At 41.4% G+C, this 26,291-nt stretch overlaps 1 protein-coding gene across 1 annotated transcript in view; it reads right to left on the minus strand.

Annotated features, from left to right (window-relative positions):
• The window catches only part of LOC145397109 (uncharacterized), a 35,259-nt gene extending 13,533 nt beyond the window's left edge, over positions 1-21,726 (minus strand). Inside the window, exons 1-6 of the mRNA XM_080270311.1 lie at positions 21,570-21,726; positions 18,010-18,074; positions 17,661-17,830; positions 16,760-16,888; positions 13,265-13,451; positions 7,894-8,130 (exon numbers count right to left, since the gene is read on the minus strand). Of these exons, the coding sequence (XP_080126437.1) occupies positions 7,894-8,130; positions 13,265-13,451; positions 16,760-16,888; positions 17,661-17,830; positions 18,010-18,074; positions 21,570-21,726 (945 nt within the window). The remainder of the gene's footprint in view (positions 1-7,893; positions 8,131-13,264; positions 13,452-16,759; positions 16,889-17,660; positions 17,831-18,009; positions 18,075-21,569) is intronic.
• Positions 21,727-26,291: the final 4,565 nt, after the last annotated feature.

Here is a 26,291-nt window from a genome sequence, read left to right on the forward strand (position 1 = left end):
CTACGCTCAAACCAAAACCGACTGCACTTCACTCAAACTGACTTGACACCCGACTAAACTCCAAACCGACCGACTAACTTACTAATCTCTTCGCCATCCTTATATAGGCTTGCATTGTTCTAGACTGTTCTACATTCCACGAGAACAACAGTTGCCAATTCGGAGACAACCAAAACAAGCTATAACTGTCCCACATTACATAACACTCTAAATCATTTACCATATGAACTTAAACTACATAACAAGCAATCACTAAAATAAAACATTATAAAGAAAAAGAGCATAAAAATAATTGAATGTTTAACTTACGAGATAACTACGCTCACAAACAACAGGCAAACCGGCAACTCTGAATCGTACCGATACGAGACCAGAAACGTCTCGAAGGTACGAGACTACCTAACTGGCAAATCCCCCTTCATAACAATACGTTAACTGAAGAAATTTTAATGTTAGCCATGAGGAAGTCAGAGGGGGGAAGTGATGGAGGAACAGCACCGGAATTGTCTAATATGGAACTGGAGGAGAATTGTGGAGTGAAGTTTTGCCTTCCAGTAAAAAAAAAAAAAAGCCACAGAACCATCAGAGTGGAAGATAGGAAAGAAGAATGATGAAGTGAAGTTGTTAGGAAGGTTAGTGGCAAGGTGCCTGAAGGAGCGGAAAGTAACTGAATTGGAGAGTTCAAAGCATTTAGTACAGATGAAAATATTTTTAGCAAAGCAAAGAACAGTCTTAGCATGATTCCAGGGCTGAGATATAAGTGAGATGAGATTCGTGCGTAACTTGTCTGCCGTACCTTTTGTAGGCCCTCTCCTTGTTGTGGACAGCATTAGCACAAGCGTGATTAAACCATTTTTTTGGGGGGGCAGTAGTAACAGGATATGAGAAAGGAATGTATGTTTAGATGCCCAAAAGAATAACCTTCATAATCCACAAGGCACATTCAGATGGGTCTCAGTTATGGAAGCAATAATCTTTCCAGAGAAACTGAAATAAGTACTGCCTGAGCACCTCCCAGTGAGCAGCTCCAAAGTGCCACAGCTGCTGTTTCATGGAAGTGTCCATCAGCCTTACTGGAGTGATAGGACAGGTTATGATGATAAGGCTGTGATTGAAGGAGCCCAACGAAAAGAAAAGACTAAACGCATAAGCAAAAGAATTAGTCATAAGGAAAGTCATATATGCTGGCACTCTCTCTCCATGGCTAAGAGTAGACTGTAGCACCAATCGAGCAGGGCAGTACTCCCAAGGTGGCTGGAAAGCTGATGACAGGGAGAGCTGAAGCTCCCGGTTCATCAGCTCTTGGGACTAGTTCCTGACCATTCCCCTTTGCTGAACTTTTTCAGTGTTTCAGTAACACAGAGAGCAGGCCAGCATGCTCTCCAATACAGGTTTCTCTAACAGTCAACACCAAACTACATGCACAGTACACACTATACTTCCTTTTCAAAATTAACCCGTGCCCTCCCGGTTTTTCCGGCCCCCCCCCCACCCCCTGAAAACCCGGTAAATATTAGATTTTTTTTTTTTTTTTGCTCAAACATTCCCTTTCAGTGAGAAACTAATGACAATCACCAAGAAAGTTGCTCCCATCACCCCTAAGTGCTCCTAAGGTAGGTCCCCCCCTCACCTCAGGCAGGTGTTCTGTGACCGGGCCGGTGCGGCTGCTCCTTTTTCTACAGTGGGAAGGAGGAGGGTAACTAATCAAAACCAACCTTAATACATATATTTACATTTATTTGCTACAAAAGTATGTATACAACAACAATACTGTGGTATATATATCTATAAAAAAAAAAAAATGGGTGAAAATAACGTAGGTTCATAATGGTTCAACCCATAAATCATTGATTTCTGGCACACTTGACTAGCTGATACTGTTGTTTCCACTAACATACACTAGAGTAAGGTCTCACGCATCTGCCTGCCACGAATCACCCCTGAAATGTGAAGAATGTGCACGCAATGTGCCTTCCAATTGCGAATCGTATGGTGTACAACGGTGGGTCCATGGCAGCTACCATGTACTGTTGTACAACGTACGATGTCAGGAGGGTACGGGTTAAAAAAGAAAAATTTCTTTAATAAATCAGGCCTCAGAGTCCCCGGGGGGGGAACCATAAATTCCCTCACCATCCGCCCCTCTCCCGGTGATGACTCAGAGAGATCCCTGGAACCACTGTCTGACTCACTTCTTCATTTCTGCAACATTTGCGGCCTTTCCACTGACTTTCTCTCTGTCGAACACCACCTCTCCTTCTCTAAACCTCACCTTCCCTTCTTGACAGATACTCAGCTGTCTGAGGCAACTGTCAACAAACCCTTTTCAGTTACCTCCTACTCTACACTCATTTAAAAGCCAAAAATGGTTGTTGTGTATATGTATGCAATGATTTATCCTGCTCTCGCGTTCCTGAACTTGATTCTTCTGAATTCTCTACTCTCTGGCTTTGGCTTTCTTGTCATTCTCTAAATATATCTGCACTGTTTACTTATCTCCTAAATCTACTGACTGAAAAATTCATCAACTATCTTACTTCTAAGATGGAACAAAGTCTATCCATTTCTCCTTTCTCTGTAATCTCCATTCTAGGAGATTTCAATGTTCACGACCACCATTGGCTCTTCTCTTCTTTCACTGATCCACCTGGTGAACAAGCCTACATCTTTTCTATCCTTAACCCACCCCGTCCCAGAGACGAGAATTCACGTCCTCACATGATGTGCACTCATATCCCGGAGACGTAAATTAATGCGGCAACATTGCAAGGTCCCTAATTTGCACAATTTTCAATTTAATTTGCACAATTTTCAATTTTTGCTAGTGATTATTGGCACATATACACAGGATACCTTCCTCTACAAGATGCCAGGCAGGGACAATGCCTTACCCAGCATGACCTCCCCCCCCTGCATGCCCTTTTCTCAGCAATTCACCTGTTATCAGTGACCTGGCCAGTAAAGCCATGTCATGCCACAGTACGAAATTCAGGGCCAGAGTGATTTCCCAATCGATGACAATGAGGAGGACAAACATTAGAGGAAAAAACAGTCAGAAATGATGATCAGGTAATGTGGTAAAAAAAGGTCAGGACTGGTGATGAGTTAGTGAGTGAAACAATGCTTATAATGCCTATATTACCATTTGAAAATCAATATACTCTCGTACTACATATAAATTCATACCAAATAAATAAATAAATACCGTTTATGAGTGGTGTGGATAGTTATTTTCCCACAGAACTCGTTTTCTTTACAGCCAGCCTGATAGAAATCCCTGTAAGGTAAGGAGGTACTCCTACCTGGATCGAGTATTTTAAACCTCAGGTGATCGATTTCTCTATGAATTTTCGATGTTTCTCACCAATAGCGGATGTTTGAGCCAAAAAAAAAAAAAAGGTCCAAAAATGTTGGGACTGGGGCGTACCACTGCCCACAAAACATTGAGATGGGGGGGGTTAATGACCTAGAGCAGCTTGTATAGCACCTTACCTGTATCCCTGACCATCTTGGAGAGAGCTCCAACATACTTGACCTCTTGCTCACAACTAATCCTGCTGCTAAAACTGTTAATCTTTCCTCCAGTCAGAACCTTATTACCTTGACCTATCCTATTGCTCCGGAATGGCCTGTGGACCCTTCAAAGAAATGTCGACTGTGGGACTTTGGAGCTGTAGACTGGGAGGCCCTCAGTCAGTAATTCTTTGATTTTCCCTGGAATGATTATTGCTTCCATGGCCAGGCACCATCTGAGTGTGCATTGCACATTACAGAGGTTATTCTTTCGGACATGGAAGCATACATTCCCTTCTTATATCCTTTGACTAATGCAAGAAAACCTTGGCTTCATCACGCTTGTCGTATTGCTGTCCGCAACAAGGAGAGGGCCTATAAAAGGTACCAGAGCCAGCCCATCCCTGAATCACATCTTGTTTATATTTCTGCCCAGAATCGTGCTGTCTGTTCTTCGCTTAATAAAAAAAAAAAATTCATCCGTACTAAATGCTCTCAACTCTCCAACTCCTATTCTTCTCGCTCCTTCTGGCACCTTGCCAAAAACCTTTCTAACAACTTTACCTCATCATCCTTCCCTCCTCTTTTCTTTTCTAATGGCTCTGTTGCTATTTCTTCTAGTTATAAAGCAGATCTCTTCACTTAGACTTTCTCTTTCAGTTCCACCTTAGACGATTCCGGTGCAGTTCCTCCATCACTTCCCCCCTCTTCCTTCCTCATGGCTAACATTAACATTTTTTCAGCTAATGTATTTTCTCCCATCACTGACCTTAATACTAACAAGGCATATGTGCCTGATGGAATCCCTCCTGTAGTCCTCAAGAACTGTGCTTCTGTGCTTATACCCTGCCTAGGTAAACTCTTTCACCTTTTTCTGTCAACTTGTACCTTTCCTTCTTGCTGGATGTTTGTTCTCATTCAGCCTGTCCCAAAGAAGGGTGACCATTCCCAACCCTCTAACTATCGTCCAATTACTTTAACATCCTGTGTCTCAAAAGTTTTTGAGCCAATTCTTAACTGAAAAATTTTTAAGCATCTTTCCTATATCAAGGTTCCGTCAGGGACGCTCCACTGGGGATCTTCTTACCTACCTTTCAGACTCCTGGTCATCCTCCTTTCGGGACTTTGGCGAAAGCTTTCCCATTGCACTTGACATCTCAAAGGCTTTCAATCGAGTATGGCATAAATCTTTCATTTCCAAACTGCCCTCTTACAGTTTCTATACTGTACTTCTCTCTGTGCCTTCTTCTATAGCTTCCTTTCTGGTCATTCTATACCCACTGTTATAGACAGCCATCGTTCTTCTCCTATATCTATCAACAGTGGTGTTCCTCAGGGCTCTGTTCTATCACCAACTCTCTTCCTCTTATTCATCAATGACCATACTAAGCTGTACATTTAACCCTATCCACTCATACACTGATGATTTCACCCTTCACCTTTCCATTTGGTTCCTGCAACGTCCATCTCAGGAGTTACTTCAACAAGCAAGGAATGAGGCTATGGCACAACTAATGTCTGACCTGGCCCATATCTCTAACTGGGGTAAAAATAATATTGTTTATAATGCATAAAAAACTCAGTTTTCACATCTGTCAACCCGACGCAGGCTTTCACAGGAGCACCCACTAATGTTTAATAATATCCACCCCAATCCTGCATCATCCTTGAACATGCTTGGAGTTTCATTCACTCAGGACTTATCTTGGAAAGATCATATTGCATCTCTTGTAAAATCTGCTTCCAAGAGATTAGGTGTGCTAAGCCGACTCTGTACCTTCTTTACCCCTGCACAGTTGTTTGCTTTATACACGGGTTTTATTCGCCCATGTTTAGAGTACAACTCCCATGTGTGGGAGGGCTCCCCACATACAGCTCTTCTCAATAGGGTGGAGTCAAAGGCTTTCCGTCTCATCAACTCTCCTCCTCTTGCTGGCTCCCTTCAACCTCTGTCTCTTCACTGGACTACTGCATCTTTATCCCTTTTCTATCGCTACTTAATGGTCACTGCTCCTCTGAACTGTCTGCTTGCATACCTGCACTTCTACGACGGGTGCACAGCAACAAACTCTTATCCCTTTTCTGTCCAACTCTCTAATGCAAGAGTTAATAGTTACTCCCAGTCTTTCATTTATGCAACAGGTCAACTCTGGAACTGTCTCCCTCTGTGTGTATTTCCTACTTCCTATGATCTCCATTCATTCAAACGCAGTGTGTCCAGGCATCTTGAAATGAAAGGATCTTTAATTTGGCTCTCATTTGTATTGTTTTTGTTTTTTCCTGGATGGAACGGTTTGTGGCCTCCTAGCATTTGGTTCATTCTCTTTTGCATTAAAAAAAAGAAAAGAAAAAAGGGCAGTCAGGGAAATGGGTAGGGTGCTGTACCAGCTTCTCTAGGTCATAAAGGATAGGAGAGATGTACGCTAGTTCGCCAGATGGATCAGCGAAAGAGAAAAGAGCCAAAGGTGGTGGTAAACACTGAAATCACCTAGAATGGAGATTTCAGAGAAAAGTGAAATTGATACGATGTGTAACATCGAAGAAGTAAGATAGTTGAATTTTTTTTTTCAGTCTATGGAATTAGCGGACAACTTTTCAACACAGACACATTTAGTCAGAAAATGACAAGACAACTTAAGCCAGAGAGTAGATTATTCAGAGGATTTAACTTCAGGAACAGGAGAGCAAGATATGTCATTGCGTCCGTATACAGAAGAGCCACCTTTGGCTCTGAAGAGAGTTTAGAGAAATGAAAAGGATACACATAAAGATTTGCTATCAGTCGCCTCAGACAGCTGAGTGTCAGAAAGGAAGTGAAGGTGAGGTTTAGAAGGGAGGTGGTGTCAACAGAAAGAGAAAGTTAGAGGATAGGTCATGAATGTTACAGAAAGGAATATGGAGTGAGTCAGTGATTACAAGCACTTCGTTTGGTCTTCACAGGAAGAAGGGCGGATGAATGGTGCTTTTATGCTCCCCCCCCTGGGGGACTCCGAGGGCTATTGATGCAGTGTAATTTTTCTTAACCCGCGGCGTCCCGTCGACGTTCTTTAACGTCCACACGTTTTGTCACTGCCAATCCCGTCGATGTACATAAACGCGAAAAAATTGCAAGGTCCCTAATTTGCACAATTTTCAATTTTCGCGAGTCATTTTTGGTACATATACACGTGACACCTTCCTGAACAAGATGCCAGGCAGGGACAATGCCTTACCTAGCATGACCTCCTCCCCCCCCCCTGCATGCCATTGTATCAGCAATTCACCTGTTATCAGTGACCTGGCCAGTATAGCCATGTCATGCCACGGTACGAAATTCAGGGCCAGAGTGATTCCCCAATCAATGACAATGTGGAGGACAAACTTTACATAGCATTAGAGGAAGAAACAGTTAGAAATAATGATCAGGTAATGTGGCAAAAAAAAGGTCAGGTATTAGTGAGTGAAACAATGCTTATAATCCCTATATTACTGCTTGAAAACCAATACACTCTTGTACTACATATAAATTCGTACCAGTAAATAAATAAATACCGTTTATGAGTGGTGTGAAATAGTTATCCTCCCATAGAACTCGTTTTCTTTGGTGCCAGCCTGATAGAAAACCCTGTAAGGTAAGGAGGTACTCCTACCTGTAATGAGTATTTTAAACCTAAGGTGAGCGATTTCTCTATGAATTTTCGATGTCTCTCACCAAAAGCGAAGGTTTGAGCCAAAAAAAAATTTTTCCTAAAATGGTCGGGATTGGGGGGAGTCAGTGGTGGAAAAGTGGTCGGGATGGGGCGGGTTAAATTTTGAGAAAGAAGTGTAGCGTGTAATATGCATGTAGTTTGGTGTTGCCAGTTAGATGAACTTGTATTGGAGAGCATGCTGGCCTATTCTCTATGTTACTGAAACAATTAAAATGTGTTATGTAATATTTGCCGAGAAATGTAGCTATCCTCCCACCCCGCACTTACAAACGTACTCCTTTTTCATGTACCCCAATAATAAGTAGCAGAGTTTAGTATCATACCAACTCATGTGAAAATAGGTAACTGAGATTAAGTAAAGCTGAACATGCAAGACTACAATGTCGCGATGCTTCGCCTCCTATGGTCGCCTCCCAGAATCTCAGTGTGTAAAGATAGTCTTCATATAGATCTCTGTACCAAGTAAACTGAAAACAAATATGTAAATCAAAACTCGTTTATTATGGTAAAGTAACTGTTAAGTGAGAGAGAGAGAGAGAGAGAGAGAGAGAGAGAGAGAGAGAGGGAGAGAGATTACAGGGAAATCAGTAATATTCCTTCTATGTAGCTACAAGATTACTATTTACTTCCCTTGCACAGGTATTTCATGATAGATAAAGTTTCCAAATATATTGTTACACTCTTGTCTTACCAGTTGCAGTACAGCTGGCACCAGCATAAGTGCCATCAGAATGAAGGCCCACACCAAGTCGTCCATAGGATAATACAAACTCAGCCAATTGGTAACCAGTTGAGGCTTGGCCATACTGAAACAGTAGCGGGCGTAGGTGTAGCCAACCGAAAATTCGAAGAACTGGTAGCGGTGGTAGAGCAGAGTGTGATACACGGGCGTGGCGAACACCTTGCGATTGGACGTTAGATCTAGGGCCTGGTGGATGTAGGCCAGAGGAAGAAATGATTAAAAGACAAATGTCGTCATAGGATTGAGTGGGGAGTTAATACTTATTGCCTCTAGGGGATTTTACTCAGTGTGGGAAAGGCTGAGACTTTTAATGCGTGCTGTACAAAACTTCTTTTATTTCACGAATTTCTCAGAAGCTGAATAAAAACAAATGAAGAAAGGTGGCAAGACTAAATATAAAGGACATTCATAGGACTAGAAATAGACAATATGAGGACGGGTCTCACATGTTACCCTTCCTGTGTACAGCCCGTTATATTCACCTTGGGTAAACTGCTGGAACATGAAAGGTTATATATGCTGTTATTAATTCCTACAATACAGCGTTTCCTCGTAAGTTACAATAATCGTCTTGAAATAGCTTGATTAATAAAGCTGTAGTTTTACTGAGGTGATTAACCTATTTAACCCCTGCCATCCAATGATGAACTCTTTTATCATACTCTTGTTATCAAGAGTGAGTCAGTGGAAATGAGTTATTTGAGAGGAGCATATGGAGTCACATGGAGGGACAGACTGACAAATGAGGAAGTGAAGGAACGTTGAGGAATGGATGTGGATGTGACAGAAACGTTAGGAGAAACACACTGAGGTGGTTTGGCCATGTGGAGAGGATGGAGAGTGTGAAACTGACGAGGAGAGTGTGTGATTGAGGTTGAGGGGGGGAGAGGGAGGGGAAGGCTGAGGATGAGATGGAGGGATGGAGTGGAGAGGTATATGAAAGAGGGGGGTGTGAGCTGTGAGCAGGGCAGTGAAATGGCGGGGGACAGGGCGACATGGAGGCGATTTGTTTGTGGCCATCCCTTACGGGATTAACGCCCCTGGCAATAGATAGAGTGATAGGTTGTTACCAATAGATGATTTTAACCAACCAGAGACAGACATGTAGTAGTCAAATTATTATTGTTTCTAAATACTTAAATTCTTCTATAAACTTACAGATTCACCATTAGGAGGAATAATTTCATCATTTATCTTCTTAGTGGTAGGTGGGGGAGCTCACCATCCACTCACTCGATGTAGTGCTGCTCTAGGGGGTCTGCCTTTTCCTCTCTTCCATCCTTCTTTCCTATCATCCTCTTCTGTCTTTCCTTCATTCTTTCCTTCCATCCTCTTCTGTCTTTCCTTCATTCTTTCCTCATCCTTCTGCCTATGGGTGACTTTAGACTCCCTCTTTTGTCTTTTTTTCTTCTTTCTTTCCTCCCCCTTCTGCCTGTGGGTGACTCTACACCGTCACTGAGTGACAAGCCAAATGGTTTCCTGTACACCAGGACACCATTTACAACGCTGGGTGGTAACCATATAACCAAATTTTGGCGCCTGGTGGTTTAGTGGGTAATTATTGCGCTCCAATCGGATTGAGCCGGTGAATGTCTCTATCCAAGGGGTGGTTGGGGTTTATTGCTCACGTAATGCCACTCAGGGATGAGTGAGGCTGGTCACTCTCATCTTAAATGTCAGGACCAACTGCCTAGCCCCGGGCTCCTACGCTCATCATGGGGCAACGTAGGATTAGATGATGGATGGATGGATGGATCAACTTCTTCACTGTCCTTGTCCCTGTCAGTTTATTATATATATATATATATATATATATATATATATATATATATATATATATATATATATATATATATATATATATATATATATATATATATATATATATATATATATATATATATATATATATATTTTCTCTCTCTCAGTGCTGGGCCTTCTTATCGGAAAGCGGATGGCACCCACATGAACTCTTCTCCATACTGGCGAAAGTTTTTTTTTTTTTATTGTTTAATACGAAGAGTGCCGAATGTGAAAATCAGAGTGCTATAGTTGAAACTGTGCGCCAGAATCTGTGTATGGCATTAGCCGAACTGAAAGGGTACGAACCTATTATGCAGGTTTATGAAAGGATATAAAACTAGCACCCGCTTTTAATGTTCGCTGCGGTTAAGGTTTGAGTCTCAGAATAGTGGCAAATGTATAACCAGAAGGATGCCATTCCACCAGACCAAAGACGATTTTACTCTGTTTCCGGGAAAGATAAATACAGCTTTCTTTGACACTTTCCACACGAGACAGCAGCCCTCATCTCAGTATAGTCCTCGAAAAACATCAAGAATTCACTAATTGAAACACGTCATGATACGGGCGAGGTTAGTATATGGGGAAGATGCTGGAGAGAACTGCCCTCACGTGGTGGCACCGGTAAGAATGGCCGCTAAACTAGCCAGATGAATAAAAGTCTCTTAACTCTTTCCCTATCCCCAGAAAAGAGGAAGGTAGTCTATAGAAAAAGGGTAACTTCAACCTTGGTTTAAGTTTCACATAAGCTTGTGGCCACAAAAACATTATATAGGAATATTACAGCCCTCAGTGATTATGAATTTCACTAAATATACCTTGTCCCATTCTTATGGGGAAAGGGGGCCTTTTTTTTTTTTTTTTTTTTTAAGATGAACAGAGAAAGCGAAAACAAATTAAAAACAAAAACAAGAGGTGCCAGGGACAATAAACCTCGCCCGACAGCAGTGAATTTATTGCAGTTAAATTCTGAATCGGTACTGCCATTTAGCAAAAGTAAATATATCTATCTTCAACCAGGTTCGAGTTATAGCCCTGTGAACATCCATGACCTTGAGTTTCACCTTTCAAGGTCAGTTAAGGTCAAAGGTCATGGTACTAATTAAAAGACCATATGGGATTTCCTATTTGTTAATAAGAGTAAATATCTGTTTGCAACCAATTTCGGTTTATAACCCTCTGAATATCTGTGACCTTCAGTTTGACCCTTCAGGGTCACTCAAGGTCAAAGGTTTTGGTGCCAAAAGTAAGCCCATATGGAGATCTGGGATGCTGATAATAGTGAATACCTCTCTCTTCATCCACTTTCAAGTTATAGCCCTCTGAAAATCCGTGAACTTGATTTTGACCTTTTTCGTCTACTCGATTACCTACAAAATTTAATCAGTTCCTTTTCAGACCAGTGCCCACATATCCTGAAAGTTTCATGTAATTTCATTTAGCCGTTCTTCCGTAATGTTGCTAACAAACAAATAAACAAGCAAAGAATCTATCTATCTATTGCCAGATGCCATAATCAAAGAAACTTAACCAAAAACAATACCTTGTCGAACTCCGTCCCCTGCGGGGCAATAATAACGCCATACACCACATTACAGGTGTCCTCTGTTCATTAAATAAAAATATGCAACAATTGGACTTGAAATTCCATAAGCTGAAATCTGACAGGAAGATAATCTGAGAAAGTGAGTTCCAAAGAGAAGCAGTTTGGGGAATAAGGAATTCTGATGGGCAGAAATTCTGCAATATGGGAGTGTAACAGTCCAGTCATGAGCGCTACCAGATGCCCGTGTAGCACGGAGGAAAGTATGGAGATGTGGCACAAGGGATGCAGCTTCGTCTATGCTGATGTGCATACTTTGATGATAGTACGAAATTCCACATACGGAATATATATTTCTTTAATATGTTAAGGTAATGTTCCTAACAAAGCCTTTAGTGTACGTCAATTGCCCCATTAGGAGGTGCAAGGCTGTGGCCAAAGTGATCTTCTCACCTACCTTTCAGACTCCTGGTCATCCTCCTTTCGGGACTTTGGCGAAAGCTTTGCCATTGCACTTGACATCTCAAAGGCTTTCGATCGAGTCTGGCATAAATCTTTAATTTCCAAACTGCCCTCCTACGGTTTCTATCCTTCTATCTGTGCCTTCATCGCTAGCTTCCTTTCTGGTCGTTCTATAGCCGCTGTTGTAGACGGCCATCGTTCTTCTCCTAGATCTATCAACAGTGGTGTTCCTCAGGGCTCTGTCCTATCACCAGGTCTCTTCCTTTTATTCATCAATGATCTTCTAAGCTGTACATCTAACCCTATCCACTCATACGCTGATGACTCCACCCTTCACCTTTCCATTCGGTTCCCGCAACGCCCATCTCAACAGTTACTTCAACAAACAAGGGATGAGGCTATGGCACACCTAATGTCTGACTTGGCTCGTATCTCTGACTGGGGTAAAAATAATATGGTTGTCTTTAATGCATCTAAGACTCAGTTCTTACACCTATCAACCCGACAAAATCTTCCACAGGTATACCTACTAATGTTTAATAATATTCAGCTTAATCCTGCATCATCCTTGAACATGCTTGGGGTTTCATTTACTCGGGACTTATCTTGGAAAGATCATATTACATCTCTTGTAAAATCTGCTTCCAAGAGATTGGGTGTGCTAAGCCGACTCCGCTCTTTCTTTACCCCTGCACAATTGTTGACTCTATACAGGGGTTTTATCGGCCCCTGTGTGGAGTACAACTCTCATGTGTGGGAAGGCTCCCCACATACAGTTCTTCTCAATAGGGTGGAGTCAAAGGCTTTTCGTCTTATTAACTCTCCTCCTCTTACTGACTCCCTTCAACCTCTGTCTCTTCGCCACACTGTTGCATCTTTATCTCTTTTCTATCGCTACTTTAATGGTCACTGCTCCTCTGAACTGTCTGCTTGCATTCCTCCACCTCTTCGACGGGCGCGTAGCACCCGTCTGGCAGCAAACTCTCATCCCTTTTCTGTCCAACTCTCTAATGCAAGAGTTAACCGTTACTCCCAGTCTTTTATTTATGCAACAGGTCAGCTCTGGAACTGTTTCCCTCTGTCTGTATTTCCTGCTGCCTATGATCTCCAGTCTTTCAAACGCAGTGTCCAGGCATCTCAAAATGATCGGATCTTGAATTTGGCTCTCTATTGTATTTTGTTTTTCTCTTGGAGGGAACTGTTACTGCGGGCTCATGGCCTTTGGTTCCTTCTTCCTCGCATTAAAAAAAAAAAAAGTAATTTTGGTTTAATTGACCAGGTACTCCTCCCTGAGTGGCATTACATGAGCAACCTCCCAGTGGATCTGAACACTTTATGGAACCACATCTGGTTATAACGCCTAAATTCACTAACCCACCATGGATGGATATGTTGGTAACAATGTTTCTTTTACATAAAACCAGTGTGTAATGATGATGTTGACGACGAGGATGATGAGCATGATAAATGAAATTATAGTGGTGCTCAGATGGATGATGATACTCCCCTTACCTCAGACCACAGAGTGATGGGAATGACCTCGAAAGTGAAGTTCATTGCTTTGGCAATAGTCTCTAGGAGGAAGTAGTCCATGCCATAGCGATGAGTGATAACACGTCCATCCTTAGTCACCTCCTGCTTCTCCACCCACAGTGGCTTGTACGTTGTGGCAGCTACGGACACCTTGGCTCCGTGAAAGCTGTGGAGGAGAACCGCACGTCATGGCACAAGTGGTTACATGAATAATACTATAACTCACCGAAGAAAACTTGCACATAGGCTTTGGGAACATATGAATTTTTTCAGCGTGATTACTTTTTATTACTCCTTCCCCGTAGGGTTTGGCTCAGGAGAGCCAGTATTGCTAACTTACTTCCTTAATTTTGAATTACTGAGGAACCGGTTTCAAAAAAGGTCTTTGCGGCACTGCTAAAGCCTCCAGGTCTCTCGGACAGGCGTAGAAGCTTTCGAAGGACCACCTTTAATGATTCTCAGGGTGCTCTAGCTCATGTTTTGCCCTTTTTGGACTAAAAACCTTTATGGGCCTGCAGTAACACATCTGTTCAAGTTTTAATAATCATTATATTTAGCTGCACATCTATGCAGTATTAACGAATTTTACACAAACCAATGCCTTACATAATCCATTAGTTATGTTAGGTTACAATATTATGATCCTAACCTTCGTAATATTCAGTCCTACCCTTGATCAAGAAAAAAAAATGTGGCTTTCATGGCAAGTTTAGGTAATTTTAGGCCTGGTCTGTGTAATATCAATCAATAAGGCTCTGAAGCTAAATTCAATAATTACCGTACTTTATTTACATTTCCTTGATGGTCAGTAACGTAACTGGAGATGGTTTTACTTTGCACACAACTCCTGAAATCCATAAGGTTAGTGGGGATTTCTCTGTCACGTAGGATGGTGCCCGAGCGTAGGTCAATCTCCTACCAATTAAATACTCTCTACAGTAGCTTAGTCAAAGGCCTCCTGCGCTTGAAAATATGTATAATGGTACTGGTAGTTACTGGTCTTGCTGTTACGTGGAGGCAATTTAAAACAGTTTAACAAAATCTGTAGGAAAGAAAGAGATAATAGCAGCTGCTGCATAACTAGTTTGTCAAGTTCAGTGTCGCCCCTAAACTGAATACAGTATCTGGAAGTAGACAAAAAATATATAGGAATGTATATACTCGTTGTTTTTGTTGTTGTCGTTGCTTAATTAACCTCAGCCTGTCTGGCCGAGCAGACCTGTCGACCATAGGCAAGCAACTGCCCCTGTGCGGTCGATCCATTGGTTTCCTACATTATTGATGGTGTGTCTGCATGTTAGCATTTCATTATGAGTGTTGCAGCACATTTAAACTGTGATTCCACCCAACCCAAGTCTAAGTTGGACACTGAGGAGGGAAAGTGATGTGCTTATCCAGCTATATTAATTCGATCAGCTCCACCAAACGATACCTTTGATTTGTGGATGGTGGGAACGGGACTTGTAATATAGTGTTATGATCGAGATGTATTGCCCTGCACGTGAAATCTGTTTGTTGTCTTCGTTAACAGTGCTGGCGAATTTGGAAGTGGGATGTTCTTGAAGAGGGTCTGGTAATACATGGGTGGTGGTAGTTTTATGTGTCTAGTCGTGTTGTGTGGTTCCGCCAAATAATATTGATATATGTATGTCAGCAGAGGCCTCGCTGCAGATATCTATGCCAAGTTGTACATGAATTGTGGGAATGGTTTTGGTGCAGCCAGTGATGAGGTGTATTGTTTTCTTTATAGTGCTCATGGTGAGGTAATGTTAAATAGGATGGGATGTTATGTCTGGGAAGCATAGGGCATCAGTGATGTGATATATTGTTCGTAAAGTAGGATGAGTGTTTCTTTTTGTTACTCAAAGTCTGTGTCTGCAACTCCCATTAGGACGCTGAGTCTGAGTATGCACCACATCTTGATGGCTTGTATGTGGTCCTTGAAAATGAGTCCAGTGCTATAATTTTATCACTCCAAGGATCGAAGTAGGGGGAATGTGTGGAACATGTTTATTGTTTAGTGTGATATTAAAGGTGTACCTGTATTCACGACTGCTGCTGGTAATGAGTGTATTGGTTGACTGCGCAGGAGTGATCGTCAGCCTGCTGTCCTCGACTCATGCATGCAGTGTGTTGAGGTGGTCTTGTAGCATACAGGTTGTGTCTGTGATTTGATGTATGTATGTTTTGGCAATGTCATCTGCATATGAGGCAAGGTTTGTGGACGGCTGGGACTTGGAACTATCGTGCATGTATGGACTGAAAAGTGTAAGTGAAAGAATGAAGTCCTGTGAAACCCCGTTAGGGAAATTGTGTGCTTGTGATGACTTCCATTGGAGTGTAGCTTGCTTGTCTAACAGATAAGTTGTTGGCATACCAGAGTTTGTTTCAGTTCTTCATATTTCTGTTGTAAATTTTTGTGATTAGCTCGTTTCAGGGGATGGTATCAAAGGCTTTACTAATTTCTATTGTTGAAAGTTCACGTAGTTGATGCCGTCAGATGCCTGTTGTGTGAGGCTGGCTTATACTGTTTAAGGAGTGTAGTGGTTTACAGTCGATTTCAGGTGAAACAAGGGAGGTATTAGGCTAGACTTTGTTAACAATTAGGCATTCATTTATCTTGAATGGAGTGTTACGTAATGATGTGAGTCTGCACAGAGATTAGTGTCTTAGACTTTTAATTGTTGTAAGTGAAATGATAGTTGCTCCATGTTTCCGAAGACTGGGTGTGCTAGGATGTCCGGGTTTCCAAATGTTGGGAAGCCTAGAATGTGAGTATGAGTAGTTTCTGATGTTTGAGAGGGCTTGGATGTCCGGGCCGTTTGTGGGGTTCTTTTTCGTAATGACGTCGTCTCTTTATTATGGAGTGTTGTGCGTTACGTTGTGAGGGAATGGAAAGGAGTGCTTAGGAGGAGAAAATCATTTTTCTGATTCAGTGCTTGTTGGTGTAAGGAGGCTTATGTTTGCGTGGTTGTCCACTTATTCTCAGCAAGGCCATCAAATAGCCAAGGGTTTAATGAGAGATAACACACACATATTTAAATTCATCCTTACTGAACAACCGCTAAACAGGCAAAAAGACAATAAAAGGCTACTTTTATTTTTGTCGATTGCATAAGAGTCATTTAGTCAGACATCAGGTTTTTACAACGTCAGAATTTTCCTCAAGATGTATCCACAATAACCAGAATTTCATTAAGATCCTCAACTCTACAGCTAGGAGAACAGAGGCAAGAGAGAAACAAACTGCTCGAAATATTTTGATCGGCCCTGGAAAAACAACATGAAGAAGATTTTGATTAATACCTTTTGACTGCACATGGGAGATTAAGGCAGACAGTTTTGCTTAGTCTCAAGCGTCCCACAAACACATAGCAAGGTCCTTCACTGTACCGATGGCTGGTGAACAAGGACAAGGGGGAAACAAACACAGCGTAACAGTGTGACCGACCAAGAAAGGCAAGATCCACTCACTTGTCATACTTCTCAGGAAAGACTGGGAGAGTAGATGTGTGTGCGAGACCATGCTGCTCACTCCACGAAGCCACACATATTGTCTGAGAACCTTGTGACCCATAAGGAAGATGAACATACACCCCTAGCCTGAGAAACAGTGTGTGTTTTAGCACTGCTGAGAGAAAAATTAAATCCCCTCTCTCTCTCTCTCTCTCTCTCTCTCTCTCTCTCTCTCTCTCACACACACACACACAAACACACACACACAAACACACACACACACACACACACACACACACACACACACACACACACACACACACACACACACACACACACACACACACACACACACACACACACACACACACACAGATATACATTCTCACGAACAACATTTCCTAATAAGTAATCATAACCGCAAAATCTGAAAATTATTATGCACATCAACTAGACGAATAAATATTATATCGACCTGGTAAATATCAATTTGTTTTTAATTAACAGTGAACCCTTATTGTTCAAATGTAATATTAATACAGTACACGTATAGCGATAATTTTATATAAGTTTAGAAGTATTTGGGCTCGAATGGAGAGGGTTCAAGAACGGCAGACAGCAAAATCGAATCATAGGTATGATTCTTCTCAGTGTATATGGATGCTGATACACGCAGCCCTCTTTTTAAAGGCCAAGATGTTGCAAAATATCACAAAATTATCTATATAGTTAGTAATGTAAATTTGGGAAAGCCAGCAGATCATCTACTTGGTATGAAACTTTAGATGGCCTTTTTTTCTTTATTTTACTCTGGAATTAACACAAGAAAACTGGCATTACCTTTTCCATCACTTACTTTTGCAAATTCCTGTCATTAAAAGGCGCAACAATAATTGTATTCATGCTGGATAAAGTGTACTTGGACGCTACTAGTTCTTGTATTTGCGTCAACGGTAGGCGGGTGAGGACAATAAGCCTTGTCGACCACACCAAGAGGCGGTTCTTGAGGGATGTATCAGAAAAGGCGGTAAGGAATGTTGGGTCATCACTCATCACCACTACTGTTACGCACCACGACGCCTGCCTCAGCTGACACAAAAATAATGTATTGAAAATGTATGGAAATGCTTGTAACCTAGAGTACTTTTAGCAGTGTATCAGAGTTAGGAAAATCGCTGTTTTCCGCTTTACAGTAAAGTGTATAACACTCAGTTCTTTGAAGTAATTCAAGAGTTCATCTCCTGTCTACTCTTGTTAGAAAATCCTACCTGTCTTGCCTCTACTGTCAACCTGGAGAGCAGAGCCTGTGTTTCGTTAGCTTCCTTGCCCTCCACTGTGGAGAATGGACTCCATGGTCTTTGATGTAGGCCCATATGCTGGAATAATCTTATTTAATTTGTAGTCAGTGTAAGCTTCAATCAAACTGAGTCACTTAAAGACTGGCTGAGTGCATATACAATGTCATTATTTGAGGTCTACTTGTATGGTCATAAAAGAGATCTAGTCTGTTCAGCGTGCAAATGAAGGCGCGTGAATAAGGGTTTGTGTGCAACCAGTACAGCATCATACTAGGCAGAAGAAGGACGGTTTGAAGAGCAGGGATTATGTGGATGAGGTGTTTCCTTTGTGTTCATCGTGAGTTTAAGAACCGTGTGTTCCAATTAAAGAAACAAAGGGAGGGATCTTATGTGTGGTTTCTGATGATAAAGAAATGGCATAGAGCAAAGTTTACAGAGATGATTGAATGGAAGTGTCACAGATCTATATTATGACTGGGAGCGGAGGGGGAAACTCTAGTGCAATGAAAATTTCTAGCAAACGAGTAAGGCACGTGTGTGAGTGTTAGAGGAAATGAGTGACATTACTAATGTAAAGGTGGAGTTTCACCATGGAAGAAACAGGTCGTTATCGCAAGGGTGAGTAGGTGAGGGAGTTAGATTTAAGTTTGCTGAACAGAAGACAGATTTAAGTCAACAAGCGAAAGGGAGAAATCTGAAAGTCAATCACTTGGTATTTGCAGATGACACAATATTAGACATAGATTCATTAGCTTCAGCAGGGTAGTAATGTATATGATTTTGGAAACATTTGTAGGAGGAGGAGTATACTCGTAAATGAATGTATGTAAGAACGATAAAGATTTAGTAAGATGTAGCACACAGGCAAAGCAGACTGGAGTGAAGTAAGGCTAAACAGAATAATTGGAAGAAGTAAATTAAGGGACCAACTGAGTACTAGAGAACCAAAAAAAAAAAAAAAAGTAACTTTTGGAGGTCAGAAGTGTGTGGAACGAAAGATTAATGTCCGCTTAGTTGAAGATGGATATATATGGTTGAATAATTATGCCAAGAGTGTAATTTTACTGACCGACCAGTAATAATATACTGTCTAACTAAGTTATAAGTATACATGGACAGTACCGAATAAGAAATTGAAGAATTCCCGTCCGTGAAATAGAAGACCGTGCACTGTGAAGCCTCAGACGGTAGCAAAGCGCCGATGGTTTGAGTCACTGGAAAGTCCTTACCAACTAATATGAAGAAAATTGCATTAACGATTTTCTCATTATTTGCTTCTCAGTAAAGTAACATATACAGCTATTCCTGTCACAGAAATATAGAGGAGGAAATAGATTTGCTTGTCAGTAATGTAACATATACAGCTATTCCTGTCACAGAAATATAGAGAAGGAAATAGAGTCTTACCTGCCGGCAATTTTAGCTGAGTGAAGGAACGCTGAAAGATGGCTGAGGTCAGCAATAGTTTGATCAGCACAGGTCTTGTTGTGTCCATCACCACCTACTAAAAAAACCTGTTACATATTGTTCCACCACTTCATCCTTTAACATTTCATCAGTATAGGGTTGGGGGTATTCTATTCAGCCTAGACACTTAACCTTTTCAATCCAGTGACATATTTTTCAAAGAACTCTGCCTTTCAGTCGAAGACACTGTTCGAGTTACAAAGGATTTCATGATATCGAGGGATTCGTGGAAGGTATTTTTGATCCCTCTATATGGATTTTTCCCCTTAAAGCTGAATAAAAGTGTCTAATAATAAACATTTTATATACATCATCAGAATGAAGGGGTAAGGAAGAGATTAACTAATCACTACTCCCTGAGTGTCGTTAGGTGAACAGTAAATCCAGTCATCCTATTGGTTGAGGGAACAGTATTCTGGTAACTAGCAATTTTCAGATACATCCCATTGTTATTTTTTTCCATTGTTTACATTACTCCTGTAGGCTATTTCATTGATAATTTCTTTTTTTTTAATGTAAGAACATGTCTGGAACGGCCCATTCAGTCAATCATACTCAAAGGTTTTTCTAATGCAAGGTGTTCAACTCCCGTAGCCTTTAATGACGTTCCATTTTAAGGCAATTTCAAGGCAGTTCTTTTATAAATACTCGTATTTATACCAAGAGCATAAATAACACGCAAAAAAAATAAAAATAAAATCCTTCAGTACGATGACTTTCTTATTCTTGATATTGCCATTATTTTTTTTTACTGAACTAAGAGATATATCAAAGTAGAGAGTTTACATTTAGACTTCATTAACCCCGCTGGTGCAGTAGGACTCCCTGAAATAAAATGGGACCGTCTGGTACCAGGAATAACAAAATAGCAGTGATGCCCTGTGGCAAGAGGATTAACCTTGTCATATTGAGAAATATTTGAGAAAGAAAGAGGTACTGGAGACCCTGCTAACTTGACCAGAGTAAGGACAAAGAAGTTTCGGCGTTATATTTACCAGATTAGTAATGTGATATCAAATTTTATTCTTTCTACTTCCAGAAGGTTATTTTCAAGATTCTTCGCGACTGCAAGGCAGACTGTGGCACCAGTCGAACAGGATAGTACTCCCAAGCTGGACGGAAAGCTAATGGTAGGGAGTGCTGGAGCTGCTATCTCATCAGCCCTCGGGACCAGCTACTGACCATTCCTCTTTTCTGAACTAATTCAAGTATATCAGTATTACAGTGAGCAGGCCAGCATACACTCCTGTACTATTTCCTCTAACTGTAACACAAAAGTACTTTGCACAATATACACCACACTTCCTATTCTAAATAATAGTGGCATCTCAACGCCCAGCCTCGAACTCCAACGGGGCATAAAAGCCCTCATCATCCGTCCCTCTCCCGGTCATGGGATAGAGAAATGCATGGAAACGTTGTATGAGTCACTTCCCGTTCATCTCTGCAACATTTGTAGCCTGTCCTATAATTTTCTTTTTGCTGAACACCACCTTTCTTCCTGTAAACCTCACCTGCTCATCCCTAATGAGACTCAGCTGTCAGAGGCGACTGATAGCAAACCCTTCTCTGTATCCTTCTACTTTTTATATAATCACTTCAAAGCCAGAGGTGGCTGTCGTGTATATGTACACAACAATATATCTTGCTCTCTTGTTCCTGAAAATGAATCCTCTGAATTCTATACTCTCTGGTTTTGGCTATCCTGTCTTTCTGTGACTAAATATACCTGTGTTGTGTTCTTACCAACTACTTCTGCTGACTGTCAAAAAGTCTTTGGCTAACTTACTTCTGAGATGGAACATATCCTATCAATTTCTTCTTTCTCTGAAATCTCCATTCTAGATCATTTTAGTGGTCAGCATCACTTTTGGCTCTCCTCTCCTTTCACTGATCCACCTGGTGAACAAGCCTACATCTTTACTATCATCAATGATCTAGAACAGTTTGTGCAGCACCCTCCCCGTTTCCCTGACCGCCATAGAGAGTTCCAACATACTTGAGTTTTTACTTACAACTACTCCATCTGCTTATGCTGTTAATCATTTCACTCTATTGTGCACCTTCAATCACATCCTTATCACCTTGACCTGTGCTTTTGCTCCAGTAAGGCTTCTGGACCCTTCCAAGATGTGGCAGCTGTGGCATTTTGGTGATGCTGACTGGGAGGTTCTCAGGCAGTATTCCTTTGCTCTTCCCTGGAATGTGGTCGAGAGCCATTTCAATGAGCCTTGTGCATTACAGAGATTATTCTGTTAGGCATGGAGGCATACGTTCCTTTCTCTTATCCTGTGGCTAATGATAAAAATGGTTTAATTGTGCTTTTCTAATGCTGTCCACAACTAGAAGAGGGCCTGCAAAAAGTACCGGAGTCATTCCACCCATGAATCTCATTTCTTTTGTGTCTCTGGCCGGAACTCTGGTAAGTCCATCATTTGCTCTAATAAAAACAATTTCATTCTTACTAAATGCTCTGAACTCTCCAACTCAAATCTTCCCTTTCCTTGTGGCACCTTGCCAAAAACCTTTCTACGTATTTAATTCATCAGCCTTCCCTCCTCTTTTCTGCTGTAATGGCTCAGTAGCTGTTTCTTGTATTGATTCAGCAAAACTTTTTGCTCAGACTTTTTCCTCCATTTCCACCATAGATGATTCTAGTGCTCTTCCTTTATCACTCTCTAACTTCCTCATGATTGACATTTAATTTTCTTCAGTTGGTGTCTTCTCTGCCATCACTGGCCTTAACACTAACACGGAATATCAGCCTGATGGGGTCTCCCCTGTTGTTCCCCAAAACTGTGCGCTTCTGTGCATACATCCTGCCTAGGTAAACTCTTGTCTTTGTTAGCTTGTACCATTCATTCATGCTGGACGTCTGCTTTCATTCAGCTTGTCCCAAAGAAAGGTGACCATTCCCAGCCCTCTAACAATCGCTCAATTGTTTTAGCATCCTGTATTTCTAAAGTTTTTGACTCTATTCTTTAAAAAATTGAAAACATTTTTCCAATCAAAACGTTCCTTTCGATCGTCAGTATGGGTTCCCCCAGGGACATTCCACTGGCCATCTTCTCATCTTTCATTCGGACTCATGGTCATCCTCCTTTCGAGACTAGCGAAAGCTTTGCCACTGCACTTGACATCTCAAAGGCTTTCAGTCAAGTCTAGCATAAATTCTCACTTTCCAAAACACAGTCTTACGGTTTATATCGTTCTCTGTATATCTTCATCTCTAGCTTCCTTTCTGGTCATTCTATAGCTGCTGTTGTAGACGGCCACTGTTCTTCTCCTAAGGCTATCAATAGTGGTGTTCTCAGAGTTCGCTCCTATCATCTACTTTCTTCCATTTCTTCATCAGTGACCTTTTAAGCTGTACATCTAATTCAATCCACTTATACGCTAATGACTCCACCCTTCACCTTCCCATCCGCTTCCTGCAGCGTCCATCTTAGCATTACTTCAACAAACAAAGGACGAGGCTATGCACACTTAACGACTGTCGTGGCTTATTTCTCTGATTGGGCTAAAAGTAATCTTTTTGTCTTTAATATACAGTATAAAAAACTCAGTTCTAACATCTCTCGAACTATCAGTATCAACCATAGGAGTTTCTTTTAATTTTTAACAATATCCAGATCAATACCTTATCATCACTGAACATACTTGTTTCTTGGGGTTTCATTCTTTCGGGATATATCTCGGAGAGATTATATTATCTCCCTTGTAAAAGCTGCTTCCAATAGATTATGTGTGTTAAGCCACCTCCATGCCTTCTTTACCTCTGCACAGTTGTTGTCTTTATACAGTGGTTTTAATTGCCCCAGTTTAGAGCACAACTCTCATGTGTGGGGAGGCTCCCCTTCTGCAGCTATTCTCATCAACGTTGAGTCAAAAGCTTTCTTCTCATTCCCTCCCCTATTCTTATTGGTTCCCTTCAACCTCTGTCCCTTTGTTGCATTGTAGCACCTTTATCTCATTTCAGTCACTACTTCAATGATCCTTGCTGCTCTGAACTGTTTTTTTGCATCCCTCCACCACCATGACGGGCTCATAGCGCCAGTCTAACAGAACGCTGTTATCACTTTTCTGTCCAACTCTCTAATGCAAGAGATAACCATTACTCCCAGCTTATCATATATGTAACATGTCAGCTCTGGAAATGTCTTAATTTTTCTGTATTTCCTACTGCCTATGGCCTCCAGTGTGTCCAGGCATCTTGAAATAAACAAATCTTGAATTTGGCTTTCTAGTACCTTTTTTATACTTTTATATTTTTTCTTTTAGGGAACAGTCTTGCGGGCTTCTTTTCTGTGAATCCTTCTTCCTTGCATTAAAAAAAAAAAAAGTATTGGCTGTACCCCTGTTACCATTACGGATAATATCTAAAGAAAGCCGTTGGAGAAATGCTAACAGGTCATGAAAGAAAGAACTGAACATAAAACACGGAATTTTATTTTTCCTTAAGTATTTAGTACCTTTGGTATGATGCCAACCTTCAGGATTGCCAGGAAGGGAAGGGGGCTCCCACCATAGATGCCAATGGGCCATGAATCTTCGGGCTTTCTCAGGCTGGCACCTAATTATGATGCCTGCTGAGTAAAGCCTTTAGGGCCCCAGCAGCTGGATGAAAGGGAAGGCCTGTAGTCCCTCATTTTAGCTCGACCTTGCGTTGGAGCAATGGAAACACAAGCCCGAAGTTTCAGACGCAGTTTAACATTTAGTGGGCACTTTGTGTTGGGGCTTGGATTATTCGAAGCCTCTAGGAGCATGACCATCTGGGTTTGTTTTCACGAGAGCTTGGCGACAGTGGGTTAGCATAGCTGCACTCTCTCAGGCGAGGTGGCCTGGCCATGGGAAGTTCAATAGCTATTTTCACACATGAAGTTGGTCCATGAAATGGAAATGTAATTTTAAAGCTCCTAAAACTAAAAAGAAGAAAGCTCTATACCTAAAATATTTCCATGTAATAATTAGTACAATAAATTCTTAATTTTAACAGTAGCACAGGAGATCATTTCTCTCACAGAAGTACATGGTGAAATTAAGAAGTTTTCAAACAAATTTCAGATAACCATCAAACATTGATAATTATGACTAAAGCTTTCACAGACAAATAGCCTTGGCCAATTGGTGAGTTTGTATATAAAATATTTCAGCCGCATTATTTTGGCCCTCTTATTACCATGAGGAAACAGTTCCATCATGTTCACCCAAATTTGGCTTAAAGCCTGCCAATAAAATAAATATGTGGGGTTTGTTCCTGATACTGAACCTAACCTATAGGCCAAGAATTACTTGTACATGGACAAATTATCACTGTTTGATGGTTAAATGAAATTTATCTGAAAATAATCCAATTTCACAGTGTATTTCAGTGAGAACTACCTATTTCATGTGCGACCTGATTAAAACCCTTGATTTTTATTTCTTTTTTTCAAATTTGGCATGGCATGGCTACTTATTATTAAGGCGCTTAAACATTCCAACTTCGCCATTTGAATGATCACCCTACTACACACACTACTGGTCCGACTATGACAGCAATGTCCATGGTAGCTGAGTTGGGGTGAGGATTTCTATTCCTTTTGCCCCATCAATCTTCAGGATTACTTAGAATGAACTTGATGTACACTGTGGGCTTCATCTCTCTCTTACTGCGCTGTACGCTCCAACTGAGATAAGTGATCTTAAAGGAAAAGAGCCCTTCTATGCCAAATGAGTAAACTCATTTGTAAAACAGAACCCTTTTAGGATACAGTATTGCTTTTGGGAGACTTCAGAACAGTTCGTGGTACTGACAGGGAAGGCTTCAAAGATCTTCACAAGCCTGATCTACACCGCTGGAGGAGTTACTAAGCAGACTGGCATCCGTGTAAGTAACTGTTGGAGGATCCTTCAGAACTGCAGGATTTTCAGGAGTGCAAAGATTTTTTTTCTAGTGGGCAAAGACTATTTGTTGCTACTCTAATTCTTGCAGCACTTCGTCATCGAATATTCAACTATCTATTAGCTGACTCAGTATCCTGTGAGCAATGGTCCTGACAAAAGGATCTCCAAGCAATTCTAGGCTCATATAACTAACTTAAACAGGTAAAAGTCCCTCTCGTGTTCGCTGCATGCAGCTACCAGGGTTTTCCCAAGTATAGAGTGGGTTATTGAAAAGTCAGCATAATTCTCTCAACCATCTTTAAATCACTCCCACCTGATAAAATCTGGAGGTATCATCAGTTTATGGAAACGATAAAAAACAGGTCGCCTCCGTGTCGGCCTGTTCTCCTCTTTCAGGCTGTCCTTCATCCAACTTACACCACCATCACCGATATTCCTTCACACCCCAGCCCTCCATTACATCTTTGGTCTCTACTTCCCCCACTCTTCCCCCACGTCGTTCATATACACGCCCCTATTCAGTACCTAATTCTCCATTCTCTTCACATGGCCATTCTTTTCAGCACATCCACATCAACATTACAACGCTCCTGTTGTGAACCGAAATAGGTCAATAGCACTAATTATTAGACGGGTAACAATCTTCTCGGGATGCGTCCCCCTATCTTATACTCATTATATTCTATCTATCTATCTATCTATTGCCAGACGCCTCAATCCTGTACGGGGTAGCCACAAACAAATCGCCTCAACGTCACTCTGTCCCCCGCCATATCACTGCCCTGCTCCCAACTCACACACCCCTCTCTCATATACCCCACCACTCCATCCCTCCATCTCATCCTCGGCCTCCCCCTCCCCCTCCCTCTCCCCTCCTCCACCTCACTCACATACACTCT

This window comes from Coenobita brevimanus, chromosome 40 (genome assembly GCF_032717465.1).
Source record: "Coenobita brevimanus isolate Jiangsu-jjx chromosome 40, ASM3271746v2, whole genome shotgun sequence".
In the NCBI taxonomy this organism is placed as follows: Eukaryota; Metazoa; Arthropoda; class Malacostraca; order Decapoda; family Coenobitidae; genus Coenobita; species Coenobita brevimanus.